The sequence below is a fragment of the Triturus cristatus genome, chromosome 10, assembly GCF_964204655.1.
Source record: "Triturus cristatus chromosome 10, aTriCri1.1, whole genome shotgun sequence".
NCBI classification, from domain to species: domain Eukaryota; kingdom Metazoa; phylum Chordata; class Amphibia; order Caudata; family Salamandridae; genus Triturus; species Triturus cristatus.
This window is the reverse complement of record NC_140593.1, coordinates 493422966-493441009: the sequence shown is the minus strand read 5'-3', so window position 1 is coordinate 493441009 and position 18044 is coordinate 493422966. Positions and strand designations below refer to the sequence as shown.

The 18044-nt window shown below is 49.3% G+C and overlaps 1 protein-coding gene across 18 annotated transcripts in view; it reads right to left on the bottom strand.

The window, feature by feature from the left end:
• Positions 1–18044, bottom strand: part of DIP2C (DIP2 acetate--CoA ligase C (putative)) — a 1028010-nt gene that overhangs the window by 284226 nt on the left and 725740 nt on the right. For all 18 annotated transcript variants that reach the window (XM_085631929.1, XM_085631931.1, XM_085631933.1 and 15 more), the window contains one exon: positions 3123–3246. In XM_085631929.1, coding sequence (XP_085488055.1) covers positions 3123–3246 — 124 coding nt within the window. The remainder of the gene's footprint in view (positions 1–3122; positions 3247–18044) is intronic.

Genomic DNA, 18044 nt, shown 5'->3' with positions numbered 1-18044 from the left:
CCGTAGTCTGGAGGTGGGAGACGACTGCCTGGGGCAAGCCCGCCTTCAACAACCAGTCGTCAAGATCGGGGAAGACTGGAACCCCTAATCTGTGCAGATGAGCTGCGACCACCGCCAACACTTTCGTGAACACTCGAGGGGCACTGGTGAGGCAGAAGGGGAGCACGGTAAACTGAAAGTGCTCATGGCCTACCGTGAACCGCAGGTAAAGCCGGTGGGTGGCAGGACGGGGATGTGGAAATAAGCGTCCTGCAAGTCCAACGCTACCATCCAGTCTCCAGGGTCTAGGGCAGCCAGAACCTGAGCTAAAGTCAGCATCTTGAACTTCTCCTTCCGGAGGAAGGCGTTGACGCTCCTGAGGTCCAAGATAGGGCGTAGGCCCCCTTTGCCTTTCTTGGGAGTAACGACCCCGTCTTACTTCTGGGCCAGGAACGCGCTCGATGGCCCCCTTGGCCAAGAGGGCCGTAACTTCCTCCTGCAGAAGTCGCAAGTGATCCCCCAACATGCGGTGGTACTGCGGTGGCATGGCTGGAGGGGTCGCCTCGAAGGGGAGGAAGTAGCCCCTTTGGACGATTTGCAGCACCCACCTGTCCGAAGTGATGGTACGCCAGTGGAGCAGGTGATGGCGAACTCTGCCTCCCACTGGCGTGGAATGGGCCTGAAAGCTCGGACTAGGAAGGCTTTGAGGCAGATGCTGCGGGAGCAGATGTGGACTGACCGGCTCTCTGTCCCCCTGCTCCGCCATGGGGGAATCCACGTCTGCGACCGCGTTGAGGCTGGTTCTGCGGCCTGTGGCTGGACGAACGTGTGGGGTCTCCCCTTCCTTGGCCACGAAAGGGACGAAAAGCGGAAGTTTGCTGGCGCTGGGCCGAGAGGCCCAAGGACTTGGTCATAGCCCTGGAGTCCTTAAAGCGCTCCAGTGTGCTATCCGCTTTGTCGCCAAAAAGGCGACGGCCATCAAAGGGCCTGTCCATGAGGGTGCTCTGGACATCCCCTGAAAAGTTTGTGGACTTCAGACAGGCATGACGACGAATCGCCACTGTCGTCGCAATCACTCTACCCAGCGAGACTGTGGTGTCTAGTTCACATCGAATGGAGTACCGTGCTGCGTCCCGTCCCGAAGCAAGAGCCTGGGCGAGCCGTGTCCTGGCCTCCTCCGGACACTGGGGCAGCACGTCCGCCACCGTATCCCACAAAGAGTGGGTGTAACGGTCCAAAAGGCACACGGTATTAATGGACCACAACCCCACACTGAGGGAGGAAAACAGTTTCTTTCCAAACTACTCCAACCTTTTGGATTCCCGATCCGGAGGTGCGGACGGGAAGGCAGTTTGGGACGTAGAGGCCTGGATAACCAGACTCTCAGGGGTGGGGTGTACTGACAGAAAGCTGGGGTCGCCCGGAGCAGGGCGGTGGCGCCGGGCCACGTTCCGATCCACAGGAGAGACTGTGGAGGGCTTGGACCAAGTGCCCATCAGAACGTCGGTGAGGGCCTCATTGAACTGCAGTAGAGGCCTCGATGAGCTTACCGGCGGTTGAAGCACCTCAGTGAGGATGTTAGTCCTCACGGCCGCTGCAGGGAGCTCCAGGTGTAGGGCCTGGGCCGCCCTACGCAGCACCACAGAATAAGTCGCACCCTCCTCCGTAGCCACAGAAGGAGGAGAGATGAAACCAGTGTCAGGCGAAGTGTCTAGACCACTGGCATCCCCCAGCTCGTCTGCCCAGTCCTGACTTAATTGGCACTGCTGTGCCAGAGGGTCTCTGTGACGGGAAATTCTGGAATCTGTGTGGATCAACAAACTTCCATCTACCCCACATTCTTCAAGGTCTCCCGTTAAAAATGGTACCTCACTTGTGTGGGTGGGCCAAGTACCCGTGGCAGGCAAAGGCCCAAAACGTGTTTTGGAGACATCAAAATGACCTATCACAAAACGGCCTGGTTTTGCAAGGGGGGGGGGGGGCTGGGGGGGATTCACCAAGGTTTTTGGACCCGGCGGCGATTTAGGGAAACCTACCAAACCCAAACATTTCTGAAACCTTGACACCCGAGGGAGTCCAGGAGGGTACATTTGAGGTTTGCAGGGGAATCTGGGTAGGAAAACATTAGGGGATCCACGCAAGCCATACCTCACTGGACTCTCCCGGGTATCTAGTGCTCCCCCCACCCTCCCCTTTCCAGTTATACCTCTCTGGTCTTTCTTCGTGCACGTGGGGCTGAAATGGCCCCCTAAGCACATAGAAAGTGAAACTGAAATGAGCCTATTGGGTCATTTCAGTTTCAGTGAAATGACATCAACGCGATGTGCGAACTGATCGGCATTTCCCTGAAATAAGCCAAACCGTCTCTGAAGTTGGGAAAACCATTCCCCAGCTCCCGGGGCTCGTTAGGGCTTAACGAAATCACTCTGGTGCCCGCACCAGAGGGATTTCCTGTGCCGGGAGCCGTCTGACACACATGAGCAATGGTGCGTCAGATGGCTGCCAGCCACCCACGCACCAAAGGGGTTAAATCAATTTCTACTAATGCTTTTGACAACTTTTTGTTTCAACAGCCCTGGGGAAGCAACCTTCAGTCAGAACGTGTTGGCTGTTTTTGAATACATTTATTGATGAAATACTGAATTTTTTCAAATTTATATTTCAATAAAAAGTGGAACCAAACACTACAAGTAAATTGGTGACTACTTCTATAATTATTAATCATGTTAAAATCAACAATGATAATGTGAGACTGCATCAAAGCTCTGGTCCACTATCTTCTTTTCCATTCAAAGTTAAGTGTTGCAAGAGTTTAGTTTATGTCAACAATAATACTTTGATTGAATAATCTGCAGGTCCTTGATTAGCTACATTGTGTACAAAGTGTACCAGGCTGGTTCATCCATCATATTTTATTAATTACCAGCACTGCCTTTTATCTAAGACTTATAGGGAAGCAAATTGTCAGTTTGAAAGAAAAATATAAGCACTTTCGCAAATATACAGAAAAACTAGGTACTTTAGGTTTGACTTCCTAGCATTGTTTTAAGCATATTATGTTTGCAGTACTGATGCTTAAATGTACTTATCTCAACTGATATAATTTAGCCCAAGGTTTATGCTATCAGTCTAAGTTAATTTACCTTTAAACTGTGGTATCTCCCCCGTCGGGCTCTTCGGCAGTCCTTTATGGCAAGCATCACTCGTCAAGGCCACAGTAACACCACAACTCCCTAGCAAAAACCCAATTTGTTGGCTACCAGCATCCTAAAATGAAAGAATTAGAGTAACTAAATAGGTACAAACACTATTCTTAACAGTGTCTAAAGATTTCTTCTACTATATTAGAAAAACGTAAATCATTTTATCACACAAATTTTGTTTCCAACATTGCAAAGTAATCAATAACACTTATTTTAATAACACACTTATTTAATTTGTCCATTATGTACCAATTTGGAACCATGAACCCACAGCAAGCTTCAAAGGCCCATACTGACCTATTACTCAGGTTTGAGGATTCGAAACTGGATCGTCAGCCCAGAGAATGATGGTTACTCGAATCCTGAAAAAATATTTATGTAAAAAAGCAAAGCCCATGACAAGGCCTTATACCAAATCCTCATCTGCAGTGGCGGTTGGCAGTAGGACCTGACTGGAGGCCAGCCACTGCGACTAACCATAACAGCAAGTGGCCTAAGGCCATGTGTACAGTGGTTGTCCACCCGCTGCATATTGGACACAGGGTTCCTCAGACAGGATAAGCACAGGGCCTTGGCTGCAGCCCTATGCCTGATGTTCAATATGTGGTCAATGATCAAGACACCTCAGAAATCTCCTAAAAAAACTCAAAAGTTGCAGAACAGTAATGGTTAGCTTTGGTGATCAAAACTTAAACTATATTCAAAAACACCTCTGAAATTCAATTGAAAAAACACAGTTAAAGTACAACTATGGTCACAAACGCAAAACCTAAAAACCACTGAAATTGTTTAGATAAACTAACCATAACTAGCTCCCCTGATCCCGCTTACGCAAAGCTGTTAATGTTTCTTCCCCCCTAGAGAGAGCACACCTGGGATCCAGACGCACAACAATGGATGGACAATATTATATTTTGGGCAAGATATATTGGTGACATCCTTATTATTTGAAATGGAACGTTGACAATTATAGAATTTTCATATTTTCTTGAACAATAATAGGTTTAATGTACATCTTACCATGAAATATGACAAGACAAGGATAGGCTTTTTGGATTTGTTGTTATATGTAGATAAGCGCATTATACACAGTGTTATATTTCGAAAGGAGATTGCCTGTAATAGCGTTCTGCATGCAACACGTTTGCATCCTATACCCACTATTTGGTCAATTCCTTATGGCGAGATTATCTGAGCAGGAGGGGAACTTTAAAAATTAGTAACATCAATGGATGTTTTAAGAAGGGGCGTGGCTACGACGGAGATGGCGGAGGACGTGTCGAAGTAGTGCTCTGCAGGAGGCTCCCCTACACGGGCCAATATCTCCGAATGCAGCCGCTACGCAAGGCCTCGACCAGACGGAGTATGCGGGCGAGACTACCCTGAACGCAACAACACCGTTCCGGGCTTGCCGGAGCCCTGTGGCGCCGCCATCGACCCGAGGTGCTGGGTCTCAGAGGCGCTGTGAATAACTACCGGAGCCCGTGGTCTGGCTCCGCCCACCAGGCCGCAAAACATGGCACAGCTGGCCGAGGGGCCGGCGCGGGCTCGTGGATGGGGCGTTCGCTGCCTGCCGCTGGCTGGTGTGTGCTGACCGGGGGTCCCAAGGTGCCGTGGGCCTGCCCCCGCCTCTCCGGAGCTGCCCTGTCTGCCTTCTGATGCGGTGAGGAGCCGATGCGCGGCGGGGGAGACCGGACGGCCTGCGCGATTGCCGAACTGGCTTGGCGTGACGGCGACTGGTGCCTGGCGTTCGGCGCGGGGTCGTGGCCGCCCGCCTGCGCGTTGTGCATCTGCCCCATCGGGGTCTGCAATTACCTGACGCTGCCCGCGGTGCCCCAATACCTCCACCCGCCACGTTTGACTGAGAGGCGGCGGGAGCGCCGTGATAGGGGAGAAACGCACCCGGCCTGTTCATGCCACTACTGCCGTAGAGGTGCGCCCCGCCTGCCCCTTCCTCTACCTGGCGCGGCGACCGCGGTGCACCTGGAGTGCCCGGCCCTCTGCTGGCGGGAGCGGCAGAGATAGACTCGGCCACCTCCCTGCACGCTTCAGGAGGTGGGGAGTGTGCTGTGACTGGAGCTCCTGCGCCTTCGCAAATGTTGGATGGCTTGGCAATGTGGGGCCCCCCTGTTGTGACGCTACCTGCTGTGAACCAACAGTGATGCAGGTTCTGTCCCTGATGGGGTAGATGCTTAGTACGCCCCCATTGGATCTACATTGTGGATGAGCGCTGCTGCCCGGACAGTGAACGGACCATCAACCCTGGTGTGGGTTTGCGCTCCTGCGACGCGCTGTACATGACTGTGTCTAACATCGCCGGGGGGTGGATCGCCGGGGCGCACAGTTGGTGGCGACGAGGGAAGTGATTTGCACCATAGACGTGGCGGACATCGGCTGCCCCTTGGAGCATGTGCTCGCGCCGACGTCAAAGGTAGGACACAAAATTGACGCCTGAGGGGACAGCCCGGCCATAGCGGGCGCGTCTGGGAGAGGAGGCGGTGCCCTGCTGCAACGACTGGGGACCGGGTTGTGGTTGCCGAGGACACCGGCATTGCCCTGCCCCCGGAGAAAGCCCTACGGCTGCGCGCGTGCACCCGGGGGGTAGCGGCACTTACCCGGCGCCGAGTGGTGGGCCCATGTCGGGTGGCACGCGGGTGCGGGCCGGCGCAGGAGGAACACAGACCCCACAGATCCCGGCCAAGAACAAAGCGGACAAGATGGCGAAACATGGAGACGCAGATCGAACGGCGAATAAATTAGACGCAATGCTTGCTGTGATGGAGCGGCTGGAGGAAAACATCAACCAGACCCACACCTCTCTGGAATCTAAAATAGATAAAGTGGCGATCGACCTTACTCACCTGCATGCCGTTCACCGGAAGCTAACTGGCCGCACCACGGCTCTGGAATCCTCGCTTGCCGACATCCAGCCGCAGGTGGCCCAGACGGACAAGAGAGTTCAGGACCTACTCAACCATGTGGGGTTCTTGGAGACTAGGGCGGAGGATGCTGAAGGGCGCGCACGACGAAACAATGTACGCCTGGTGGGTGTTCCGGAATGCTGGGAAGGTACAGAACCCGTGCCGCACTTGGAAAAATGGCTTAAGGACCTCCTGCCGGAGGGGACCCTTTCGCCCCAGTTCGTGATTGAGCGGGCGCAAAGAGTGCCCATGCGGTCCCCCCCCCCCCCCCACAGGATTATTCCGCGACCCATGCTTCTCCGACTTCTATCGGGACCGGGACTCCATCTTACAGGAAGCTACAAAATGTCCAGATAGACAACCACAAAATAATGTTCTTCCCGGACTATACCATCCGAGTACAGCGGCAACGATTCTCCTTCATGGCGGTGAAGAAACGCCTGCGGCAGCACAACCTGAAATACTCCCTGCTCTTCCCGGCACGATTGCGGGTAGTGGCAACTGACAAAACACATTTCTTTGGCAAGCCTGAGGAGGCAGAGGATTGGCTGGACACCTTCGCCGCCGCAGGGCCTAGGGGTGACACCGTGACCGCCAATCTGCCAAAACGAGGGGGCCCCTCCCGCCTCCACCGGAGAGGGAGAATGTTGCTGGGGGCCCGGTCGCCGCCTTCGCCGTCAATGGGGCTACACACAGACTTGATTCTTAGCGGACAGCGGGATGCCCTGCAGGCGGTGGCGGAGATTAGTGGCTCTCTGGGAGCGGAGGGCGTGTCAAACACGAGCCAACATAGCCTGTCCAGTGAGGATGAACTGATATATGGACTACAAGCCTCGCAGGACTCGATGGAGCAGCCAGATGTCACTCCACAGACAGCCGACCACATTGTGGGAACACTGAGAAACTCCATATCAGGTTGGGCTCCGAGTGGAGGTACTGTGATGATGAGCAGAAGCAGTTAACTGTCGAATATGTGTCTGTGTGCTGGGGCTGCAGGTTGTTCATCACATTGGGAGTGGGGCGGGGGGTGCGGCTGGGCCACTGGAAGAGAGGGGGGTGTTTGCTCTCCAGCTCTGTCATGACTGCGTTGGCGCTCGCATTGGCCGTTGCCCTGGCTGGAGTCCCCAGGTCCAGGCGCATAGCGGACACGCGCTACACTGTAATCCGCCTGTAGATGGGGGGCCTCTAGCGTATGAAACACGCATATTACTACTCTCTGGTACTCGATGCGTAGCACACCCCCCCAGGTCATTCTGACTGTTGCCTCTATCGAGGGTTTGGACGATTGCCTGTTGCACTATCGCCCTTTTGGCATTGTTTTGAGGTTTTTGTTATTAAATTGGATTGCCGCGAGCTGCCTTTCAATACACTCTGCTCCTGTTCGACAAACATTGTTGGGAGGCCTCACGTGGGGAACGCAGGACACTACGAGGTCACAAACACTGCGATTCTGATGGGCTGAAGGGGATGCGCGGGAGGTTAGTGTATTATAGAACATATGTCTGCGGTTAGGATTGACACATGGAATGTGCGAGGCATGCATACACCGTCCCGCAGGTATCAGATATACTCATACCTCAAGAGACATCGAATACAAATAGCTCTTTTGCAAGAGACGCACTTGACTATGACTCAGCATAAGCCCGGGGTGTATTGGTCTGGGTGCAGCCGGGGGTCCCCTTCGCAGTCACACAATCACTGGCAGATGCAGAGGGGAGATACGTGGTGGGGAGGGGCAAACTTGATGGCAAGCTGGTCGTGATTGCATCATTATATGCTCCCAACACCGATCAAGCCGCATTTCTCGATCATATGTTACGCATCCTGGCGGCGTGGAATGATGTACCTATGCTGCTGGGGGGGGGCATTACAATAGTGTACTTGACTCCGCACTGGATCGCTCCTTCCCGCCCCTGCTGGGCGCACCCACACACACTGCCATGAAGGTGCTAATTAACTGGGCGGAGCACTGGCGCCTAAGGGATGTTTGGAGGCATCACAACCCCCAGGACAGGGTGTATTCGTACTATTCTGGCGCTCACGATTTACGTGTACGGTTGGATAGGTACATGCTCTCTGAGGAACTGCTTCCACATGTGTCCGCAGCTTATTACTTAGGGAGGACGACACTCAGATCATAATCCACACTTACTAGAGATGCGGTGGGAACCCTCCCGGGCACCGGTTCCGACTTGGCGGTTGCAGCCAGACATGTTATTAGATGGGCCCTTCCGGATCCTGCTGGCCACACATATAGCACACTACTTCGAAGAAAATACTGGTACCGCTACGACGCCCCAGGTAGAATGGGATGCGTTTAAATTAGTGGCGAGAGGCGAATGTCTTGGCATGCAGGCAGGTAAGCAAAAACAAGTAGAAACGGAACTCACACGCATTGAAACTGATCTGCTTCGGGGAGAGGGGGAAGCCATAGAGGGCAGAGATGGGTTCCTGACACGAGCCAAGGAAGAACACTCCAGATTGCTCGAACGACTCCGCAATCTGAACTACGCAGCACACTCGGCGCGCACCCACCACATGGGGGACAAACCTGGCAAGCTGCAATCTTGGCTGATACGGCAAGACACAATTACCGCGCCCGTGACGTCTATACAAAACATACATGGCGTAATGGTCCACACTCAGGCAGATATACACGAGGCATTCGTAGAGCACTACACCGCACTGTACCAGTCTCGCTTGCGGCCACAGCTTTTGGCGCTGCCGCGTTTGGCGGAGCATCAGCAGGACGAGCTGGGGGCGCTTCTACTGCCAGACGAAATGCGAGAGTATTTTCTCGCTATCGAACGGCAAATCCCCAGGTCCGGATGGACTACCGGCCGAATTTTTTAAAGCGGACTCCGATATACTAATACCAGAGCTGCTCCGAGTGTATGCGGCGGCCCTAGAGGGCTCCACTCTCACACGTACACAAAACGAGGCGACGCTAGTCTCCCTCCTGAAACCAGGTAGAGACCCTGTAGATTTAGGCTCCTATCGCCCACTGGCCTTGTTAAACACGGACTACAAAATCCTTGCTTCCACCCTGGCTAGGCGTCTGTCTCCATTTGTGCCGGCCCTAGTTCACAGCGACCAAAATGGATTTGTCCCAACCAGGAACACCTCCCTTAATATCCGCAGGTTATACAGGGTGCAGAAATATGCAACGTAGCGGTGGCCGCGATCTGGCTGCCTAGTGCTCGACCTGGAGTGGCCTTATCTCGCAGCGGTGCTGCGTAAATATGAGCTAGGGGACGGATATTTACAATGGTACAGTTATTGTATCAGCGGCCCACCGTGCGTGTCCGCACAGGCAAACTTGTGTCGGACGAGGTTAGGGTCAGGCGTGGAACCAGGCAGGGGTGCCCGTTGTCTCCGCTGCTTTTTTCCCTAGCCTTTAGCGACTATGCTACGAGAAAGCGGCACAGACTGGGGAATACCCCTGGCAGATGGGCTACATAGGGTGTCCCTGTATGCCGATGACCTGTTGTTGTATATGAAAGACTTACATGAGATACCGCAGGCGGTGTCCGACATATTTGGCAGATTTGAGGAAGTCTCTGGTCTTAAAGTGAACTGGACTAAGTCAGGCGCTTACCCCTACAACAAATGCGTGGACGCAATTGGGATAACAATGAACGGAGCTGCGCTCAACTGGCACCCGACAATGTTTAGGTACCTGGGCATATATATTTATAGGTCCCCTGCGGACATACTGGAAGGCAACCTGGCACGCGCCATTACTTCCATAGGGGCGCACATGCAATTCTGGAAAACTCTACCACTAAACGTGATGAGCCAAGTCACCCTCACTAAAATGATAGTAATGCCTAGATTATTGTATTATTTTGCAAATTTGCCAGTGTGTGTCCCGGTGCGGCTGTTTCGGGAGCTGGAGGGGTTGATCAGGGGCTTGGTGTGGAACAAGGGGCGACCCAGGATAGCGCTACAGAAATTATATGCACCACCGGAGCGTGGGGGCTTAGCGGTTCCTCATTTAGAATTATATTATTTCGCTGCGCAGCTGCAATGGGTCGCAAAGTGGCTCAGTGGTAGACACCTGGCAGACACCGCTACGGAGACACACTCATGGACACGGATGCAAATCTGTGGACTATTTCACCCTCTGGCGACCTCTCTCTGCCCGACGCAGCTATACCTTGGGATAGCATATAGGTGCTACCGTAGGAGCCTTCAGCTTACAAAGGGCACTGTTCCTTACGCTCCAATTTTACCGCTGGTGGGTACGCCCAGAGGTAGAGAGTCTATAACGGACATAGAGGTGGCATCCTGGACGACGGCGGGAGTGGAGACCTTGGGGGATCTGTATGTAGACGGTGCCCTATTGCCTTTTGCAACATTGTCAGAGAATACCGGCTTACCGGTAGGTCAGTTTCTCCTACATGCAGCCATCATACGTACATTCACGCAAACATGGGGAGACCTGTCGACTGAACCACAAACGCATCACTTGCTACAGTACTTACATGTGATGGGAGAGGGAACACACGTGATTCATTGGCTGGTGCAGGCCCTCCTTACACATGTATTGAACCCATTGCAAAAACTTAGGGCGAGCTGGGCCGAGGACAGAGGTCAACCCTGGACCGATAAAGATTGGGAACGTGTCTTAGCTGGCGCCACACACAAACCGCGTAACTCACGCTTTACACTTATACAAACGTACATACTGCACATTGCGTATCTTTCTCCAGATAAGATAAATAGATACTTTAACATCACGACCTCAGACTGTCCAAGATGCCATTTATTAGGCGCTGACCTACTACACATGCTAAGGTCCTGCCCCATGCTTCATGTCTACTGGCGCACGGTCGCAGAAACCCTAGCCAGCAGCTCTAATACTGTCTTGCCCTGCACATGGGAGGTTTGCATCCTGGGGTTCTATAAACGCACAAAAGCCAACAGAGTGAGCTCCAGATTCCGCGATTTAGGCCTCATTACCGCAAAGCGATTGATAACTAAAAGATGGAGACACAGGGAACCCCCCGGAGGTATCCCATTGGCTAAAATATCTGGAGAATTGGGCGCAGGCGGAGAGCACTAATCTACACAGAGAAGAAATAGCTGGGCTGCGTAAGTTTCCGATAGCACAAGCTTAGGACGACATGTTGAGGGCTCTCGCGGGGGCGGATGGGGGAGCGCGTGCTCCCTAGGCACGGCTAGCGGGAGAGGAAACTTGACAAGGTTGCCTGGAGGGACCGGGGAGGCAGCGCAGGCGTGGCACCTTTGGGCAAAGCTATCGGAGTGAGGAATGGCTTCACGTCCCCCTCAGATCACAGCACAGATGCGACCCCCGCAATGGGACATTTCGGACACCACACAACTAAACGCACACTAGAGACAACAACCCATATTTCGACAAATCAAGCGTATCCCCTAACACGGCATAACTGTAACGGCACATACTATCTTAGATGCTGGAAGCTATGTGTATTTGACACCTCGCGGTCTTGTTTTAGTTCTTTTCATAATTATTGGTTACGAGTTATGTTAGGTTGGAAGATGCGGACATCTAGCACACCAGCGATATTATTGGTTCTTCTAAAATATATGCCTTATTGTTAATTGGTTACCAGTACTGGTACAGTATATGCATCATACATTTACACGCTGTCAGGCACATTTTCATGGTGTCAACAGAAGCAAACAGTGGACATGTAAGATAGGAGTGTCCTACCCTCCAATTACGATGTGATGATATATGTGGATGCCACGTTCCCGTATAAAACACTTAATACATGCTCACTGTGGGAAAGGGGGAAAAATTGATAATGTTTGCTCTGTGGAGAAGGATTTGGTCAACACCTGAACTTGCTACTTTTGCAAAGGAGATATTAGATGTTAGATCCATCTTGGGATCTGCTAACATCCCTTGGTTTAGAATTGTGAGATCGATACTGGTAAACATGGGCCATGACCAGTTATGGTCGGATCCCGGCAATAGCATTTTCCCTTCAAAAAAAGATTTTAAAGAACAGTACTGGGCGACTATGAGTTATCAACATATAGTCCAGTCAGATCCCACTTCTCTTTCTGGTAGATTCCTGGAACACAAGCTCACTCCCTCTTTAGAGGAGTATTGGGATGTAATTATAAAGAGCTGTGACAGAAAACTATACCATCAGTTTAGGGTGGGGTCACTTCCAGTGAGATCCTTTACATCTACATGGCGTGGCCAGACGAATGAGTACTGCCCTTGGTGTAGGGACAAAAAAAGAGTCCATAGGCCATGTATTTTTTGTTTGCCCATCCTATTCAGCCCCCCGAGGAAAATGGCTCAAACCAATTTGTAAAAACATGAAAACTCGGGTGTGCCAGGAGGCATTATGGCTCTTAAGGACTAATACATCGATCCCAGTGGCCATAGCCGTTGCAAAATTTCTGGGTTGGACATGGATTATTAGAGCCAGTCAACATTGTAATAGTGGCTAAATAGCCCTTTATAATAAGTACATATTTCTAACACGTCTTTAACTGACAAATTACTTTTTAATTATATTTTTTGTGTATAATATGTTTAAACTCCGCTTATTAGTGATGATTTGTGCTAATTAACTCTTGTATGTATTTTATTCTTTTTTCCCGTTTTTTTAATATTATTGAAAATTTAAATAAAGATATTTAAACCAAAAAAAAAATCAATGGATGTTTTAAGAAAAGAGGCTATGATGAACTGCGTTTAAAGCAAACTGAAGGCAGCCTTACGACTGAAAAGAGAAGAACCGTGAAAAGTAATGTCAATCCATATAAATCAAAGAGTAAAAAGAGTGAGGAGATTACATTCATCACTCAATATAATATGTATAGTGCACAAATTTAGAATATTCTGAGACATCAATGGCATAGCTTTCGGGGAATGGAGCTGCAGGGGGTGCCATTTCAACAAAGCCACAAATTTTATATCATAAGGGAATGACTATTAAGAACCAATTATGTCCCAGCTCCATAAAAGAAGTGAACCAATGAAAAATGTTAGTTGGCTCCCTATTAAACCAAAATGATTTTGTGTGTGTGGCTAATGTAATGTATATCAGCTTGGAAGGAACTAGATACAGGAATTTGGCTACAATCGTAAAAATAAGTATGAAGTTGACAGTTTCAAAAATATTAACACACATACGGTTTATGTTGTTGACAGCAATTGTGAAAAAATCTATGTAGGTAGCAGTATACGTCCTTTTAAATTATGCATTCAAGAGCATGTAAGGATCATACAAAAAGGGTAACATGGACTACCCGGCAGTGTTACATTATGAAGAAAGTCATTCAAGCTGATGTTGAAATATGGGTCCATGCCTTATAACAAATTAAAGACAGTGAAAGAGGTGGTAATAGAGACATGGTGATGAGGAGAGAGGAAGCAAAATGGATAAGCAGGTTTCGAAGTGTGGAATATGGACGTAGTACTAATAAGGAATTGCATTATTTCTCATGATTCATTGCATGTTATTAACTTAGTGTAGGAAGCTGGGTTTCTGTTGCAGTAACCCCTCTCCTTTTTGCCAGACTACTGATGCACTTTGACTTGATGTGCCCTGGGTCCCTGCCAATCAGGTTCCCAGGGCCTGCATTCTTTCCCAAAACTGTACCTAGTACCCCCGATTGGAACCTCTCTGGCCACATGTCAGTCCCTTGTAAATTGTAACATAAGTACCAAGGGCACTGGGGCCAGGGAAGACCTCCAAGTATTGTGCCACCCTTAGAGGCCCTGTACCTTTACACACACCGCACACTGCCATTGCAGGCTGCGTGTTTTGGTGCAGAACAAAGTGAAGAGTCTACATGGCACACATTACTGTGTGCCATGCCTACAACCCACTGCCTTGCCATAGGTCAGCTACCCCTTTAGCTGGGTGCACTCTACCAGTGGTGAGGGTACAGGTCCATAAGCCCTGTACCCCTACAGTGTCTAAGCCAATGCTTAGACATTGTAAGTGCAGTAAGGCAATTAAGAGTATATGGTACAGGGAGTTTGTCATTACGAATTGCACAGCACCATGATGGCTTTATTGAAAACTTGGTATCAAACTCTCAGCACAATAAACCCACACTGATGCCAGTGTGGGATTTAATGTAAAATGCACTCAGAGGGCATCTTATAGATGCCCCCTGAGAAACTAGCAGCCTCTGGTAGGTTCGGTGAGTGGTACACACCAGCCTGCCACCACGAGACCTGTTTCTGGACCTCTGGGGTGGGAGCCCTCGCTCCCTGAGCCCAGAAACAAAGCCTTTCCTGGGTGGAGGTCGCACACCTCCCCTAGGTCAGGAAGAGCCATCCATGGCAGGGGACCTTCAAAGGCCTTGCCGCCTTTGTAAGACGACCCCCAGCCTCTCCTGCTATCAGGAGCAGGCCTGTCTCCCCTCCTTTTTGGTGGGAAGACAGGCGGGAAAAATTAACACAGCTCAGAAGGTGTGCCTACCTCTGCCAACCCCATCAGATTCCTGATGAAGGTGCATGGGTCGCCGAAACGCTCGTCGAGACTCAACCACATTGAAATTTATTATGATTCAAGCCACTCTTCTTGTGATTTTATGAGGAAAAATATCTGCAATGGTATATATACACTTGGATATATTTTTTGCATATATTTCTCTCTCATTCTTTTTTGTATTCAGTTACATTTTGATATTCACATGATGAACTAGTTATGTATATATTCCCCATTGAGATTACACATAGGATAGGATCCCCCCCCCTTTTTTACACTTATTGTATTTATTAATTTTGTATTCCATTTCATGATTAAACTGATTTTTCTCATCAATGTTATGTGTAGCTTGGTCGTTATGTTTAGATATATTTTTTAACATTTATTGTGATATAGAATTTAGATTGCCAATGTTGTTTTCTACATTGTGTATTTTCCCTGCAATTGGAGTTGTGAGCATTAGCATGGGGTCCTGATTTTTTACATTGTATGGGCCCATTGATGACTTAACCCTCCTCCCCATCCCCTGCCTCATGTCAAAGTCCACGGTGCATTGCAGTTTATCTCCTTTGCACAGTGGAGAGCCACTGCTCAATCCAGCCCACAGGAGCGTGCAACCCACGGTGTCTCGTATTCGTACCCATCCAGTCTTAGGCTTGCGAGTAGATATCAGGGGACTGTCCGGTTCTTTCAGACATTCTACTAAGTTGTCCCAAGCCCTGGCCTTCTCTATGGAGCTGTGATCCCTCCTCACCTCATGGAACAGAACTGTGCTTTCGTATCCCACCCACAGGATGACGATCTCTCTCCACCTGATCACCTCGGAGCTCCTGGAGGCCTTCCACTGCATCGAGGTGTATGACTCATTTGATGCCATATGCCAGAAGGCTATATCGTTTTAAAATGTGTATATAGATGTTTTTAATTATGTACTGAATTCATGTATATGTGAATTTTATGTTAGCCCTGAAGACGTTCCCAGGGAATGAAACGATTTGGCTCTGGCTGCACGATGAATTATACTCATTTAATGAATTAATCAATAAAGGATTATAAATAAACATAAATTATGGACAACCGTGACATCATTAGAGGCAATATGATGGCATTCATATGTGATAAGTTAAACTTACATTACATCGGATATTATGGTTACTGAATACGCTTTTTGGTTGGGACCACACACTTGTGTAATAGCAAGATAGAGTTTTGGGTCAATCTAATGTTTTGAACCCTTCTCATTCAATAAGGAGGTGTAATGACGGCTCTCCTTGGATTCTTGGCAATTAACATGAAATGCACTGAAGTGTTACTTGGAGTGATAGAGGCATGTGCGGTATCTTTTTTAGTAGCCTCAGCCATTATATGTGAATCTTTCATTATGACTAGCACCCCGGTCATGCACGACTTATGAACTCTGATATGACACCATCCCTAGCATGTTAAAAGACATAATTGATATAATTGATGACATCATCCATGGTAGTGCTGTTGAAATTACTTGGTGAACCATAGAAAAAGGGAAACCAGGAGCCAGCAATCTCACTCAGCAAGGACTCACTGCATAAGGAGGGGTATTCACAGGGCCCGGTTCTGGTCTTATGGGCAACCTCACCTGCCCACTGCCAAATGCTGTGCGCAGCTGTACAGCAGTAGCTGGCTATCTCCGAAGGGTTGGGTCCAGACAAAAAAATCCTACTGTGTAGGCCTGCAGACCATGAGCCACAAGGGTAGGCCACTCGAAAAACATTTCAGCGCAGGCGATAGCCTAAAGCCATCCTTTAAAGCCAACCACCACTGTACAGAGATGACGGTTGTATGCAGTGGGGATTAACCACCTGCAGAGTATTGAGTGTAGTGTGTGTGTCTGTTGTCTGGGCCCTGTGGCCAACATCCACTGCCTGTGAATGGCGCTTGTGCACAGTGAGGGTTGATAATATGTGGAGGAATGGGTGTGGGGCTTGGCCAAAACCCAGTCATTGCAGCCGATCTCCAAAGGCCATGTGCATAAGGGGTCAGCTGCCTGTGGAGGATTGGGCTAAGGGTCTGGCTGTATGCCAGGCACTGTGGCATAGTCCTCTGGGCATAGCTAATGGATATGTGCAGTTGAGGCTGGCTGCCTCCAGAGGATTGCTTGTTGGATCTGGCCAAAGATTAGGCGAAGGAGGCAATACCCAGTGCAACTGTCTAAAGGCTATGCGCACTGACGGTTGATGCTAAAGGCTATGCGCACTGACAGTTGATGCTAAAGGCTATGCGCACTGACGGTTGATGCTAAAGGCTATGCGCACTGACAGTTGATGCTAAAGGCTATGCGCACTGACAGTTGGTGCTAAAGGCTATGCGCACTAACGGTTGATGCTAAAGGCTATGCGCACTGACAGTTGATGCTAAAGGCTATGCGCACTGACAGTTGATGCTAAAGGCTATGCGCACTGACGGTTGATGCTAAAGGCTATGCGCACTGATGGTTGATGCTAAAGGCTATGCACACTGACGGTTGATGCTAAAGGCTATGCGCACTGACGGTTGATGCTAAAGGCTATGCGCACTGACGGTTGATGCTAAAGGCTATGTGCACTGATGGTTGTTAGCTTACAGAGGGTTGGTCACTGCACCTGGCCTTGCTATTAACACCTGCGCGCAGGTCGATGGCAGAGTAGTTGTACCTTTTGTTCATGTCACCAGTTATGTCATTTAACATGTCATGAGTGATTTCATATGAGGTCATAAGTAGTGAATGATGGGGGCGCAAGTTATGTTTAGATGATCTAACCATCATTTCTGTTGATTTTAGTTTCGATTTGTAACCATGCCTACACTTTAACAGTATTTATTTCAGTGCATTTCAGAGATTTTTTAAATAAAAGTTAAGTTCTTACAAGCAAAGCTAAAATAACTGTGGTTTAACCTCAGTGGATATATAGTCTATTTGCAGATGCACAGATTGCAATATGTCATTTCTTACATTTGTTGTATGTGGAGAGGGGCCACGACTCACAAGAGAAGAAGCCTTGAGTGGGTATTGATGCCACTTAGCTCCCTTAATAATATTAATAAATAGCATATTACCTTCTTCGCATCTGAATATATATTGTTTATGCCAACATTATTTTTTCATGTTCATTTGCACTCATATCACAAAGATAAATACCATATCCTATTCTGTACACCTGCAAATAAGATTTATGACAGGAACTTTTGTCACGTGAATTAGTTTAACAAAAATTTTAAAACAGGTAACAACCAAAATCAAAATTTAAGGGGGTCAAATTTGTACAGTAAGGTAATTCAGATTAAAGAGGCATCATGACTATTAGGAGAGTTGTTTCTCTGTGTAAAGTAAGTGGCAGTAAACAGTGTTTTTGTAATGCCAAGTGTGCTGTACCGTGGTGGTGACCTTTGCACTCTAGTGAGGAATGTGTGAATGAGTGTTTGTTACTGGTTCAACCATTATTGCAGGGTCAGCCTCAGAGTAAATATGAACT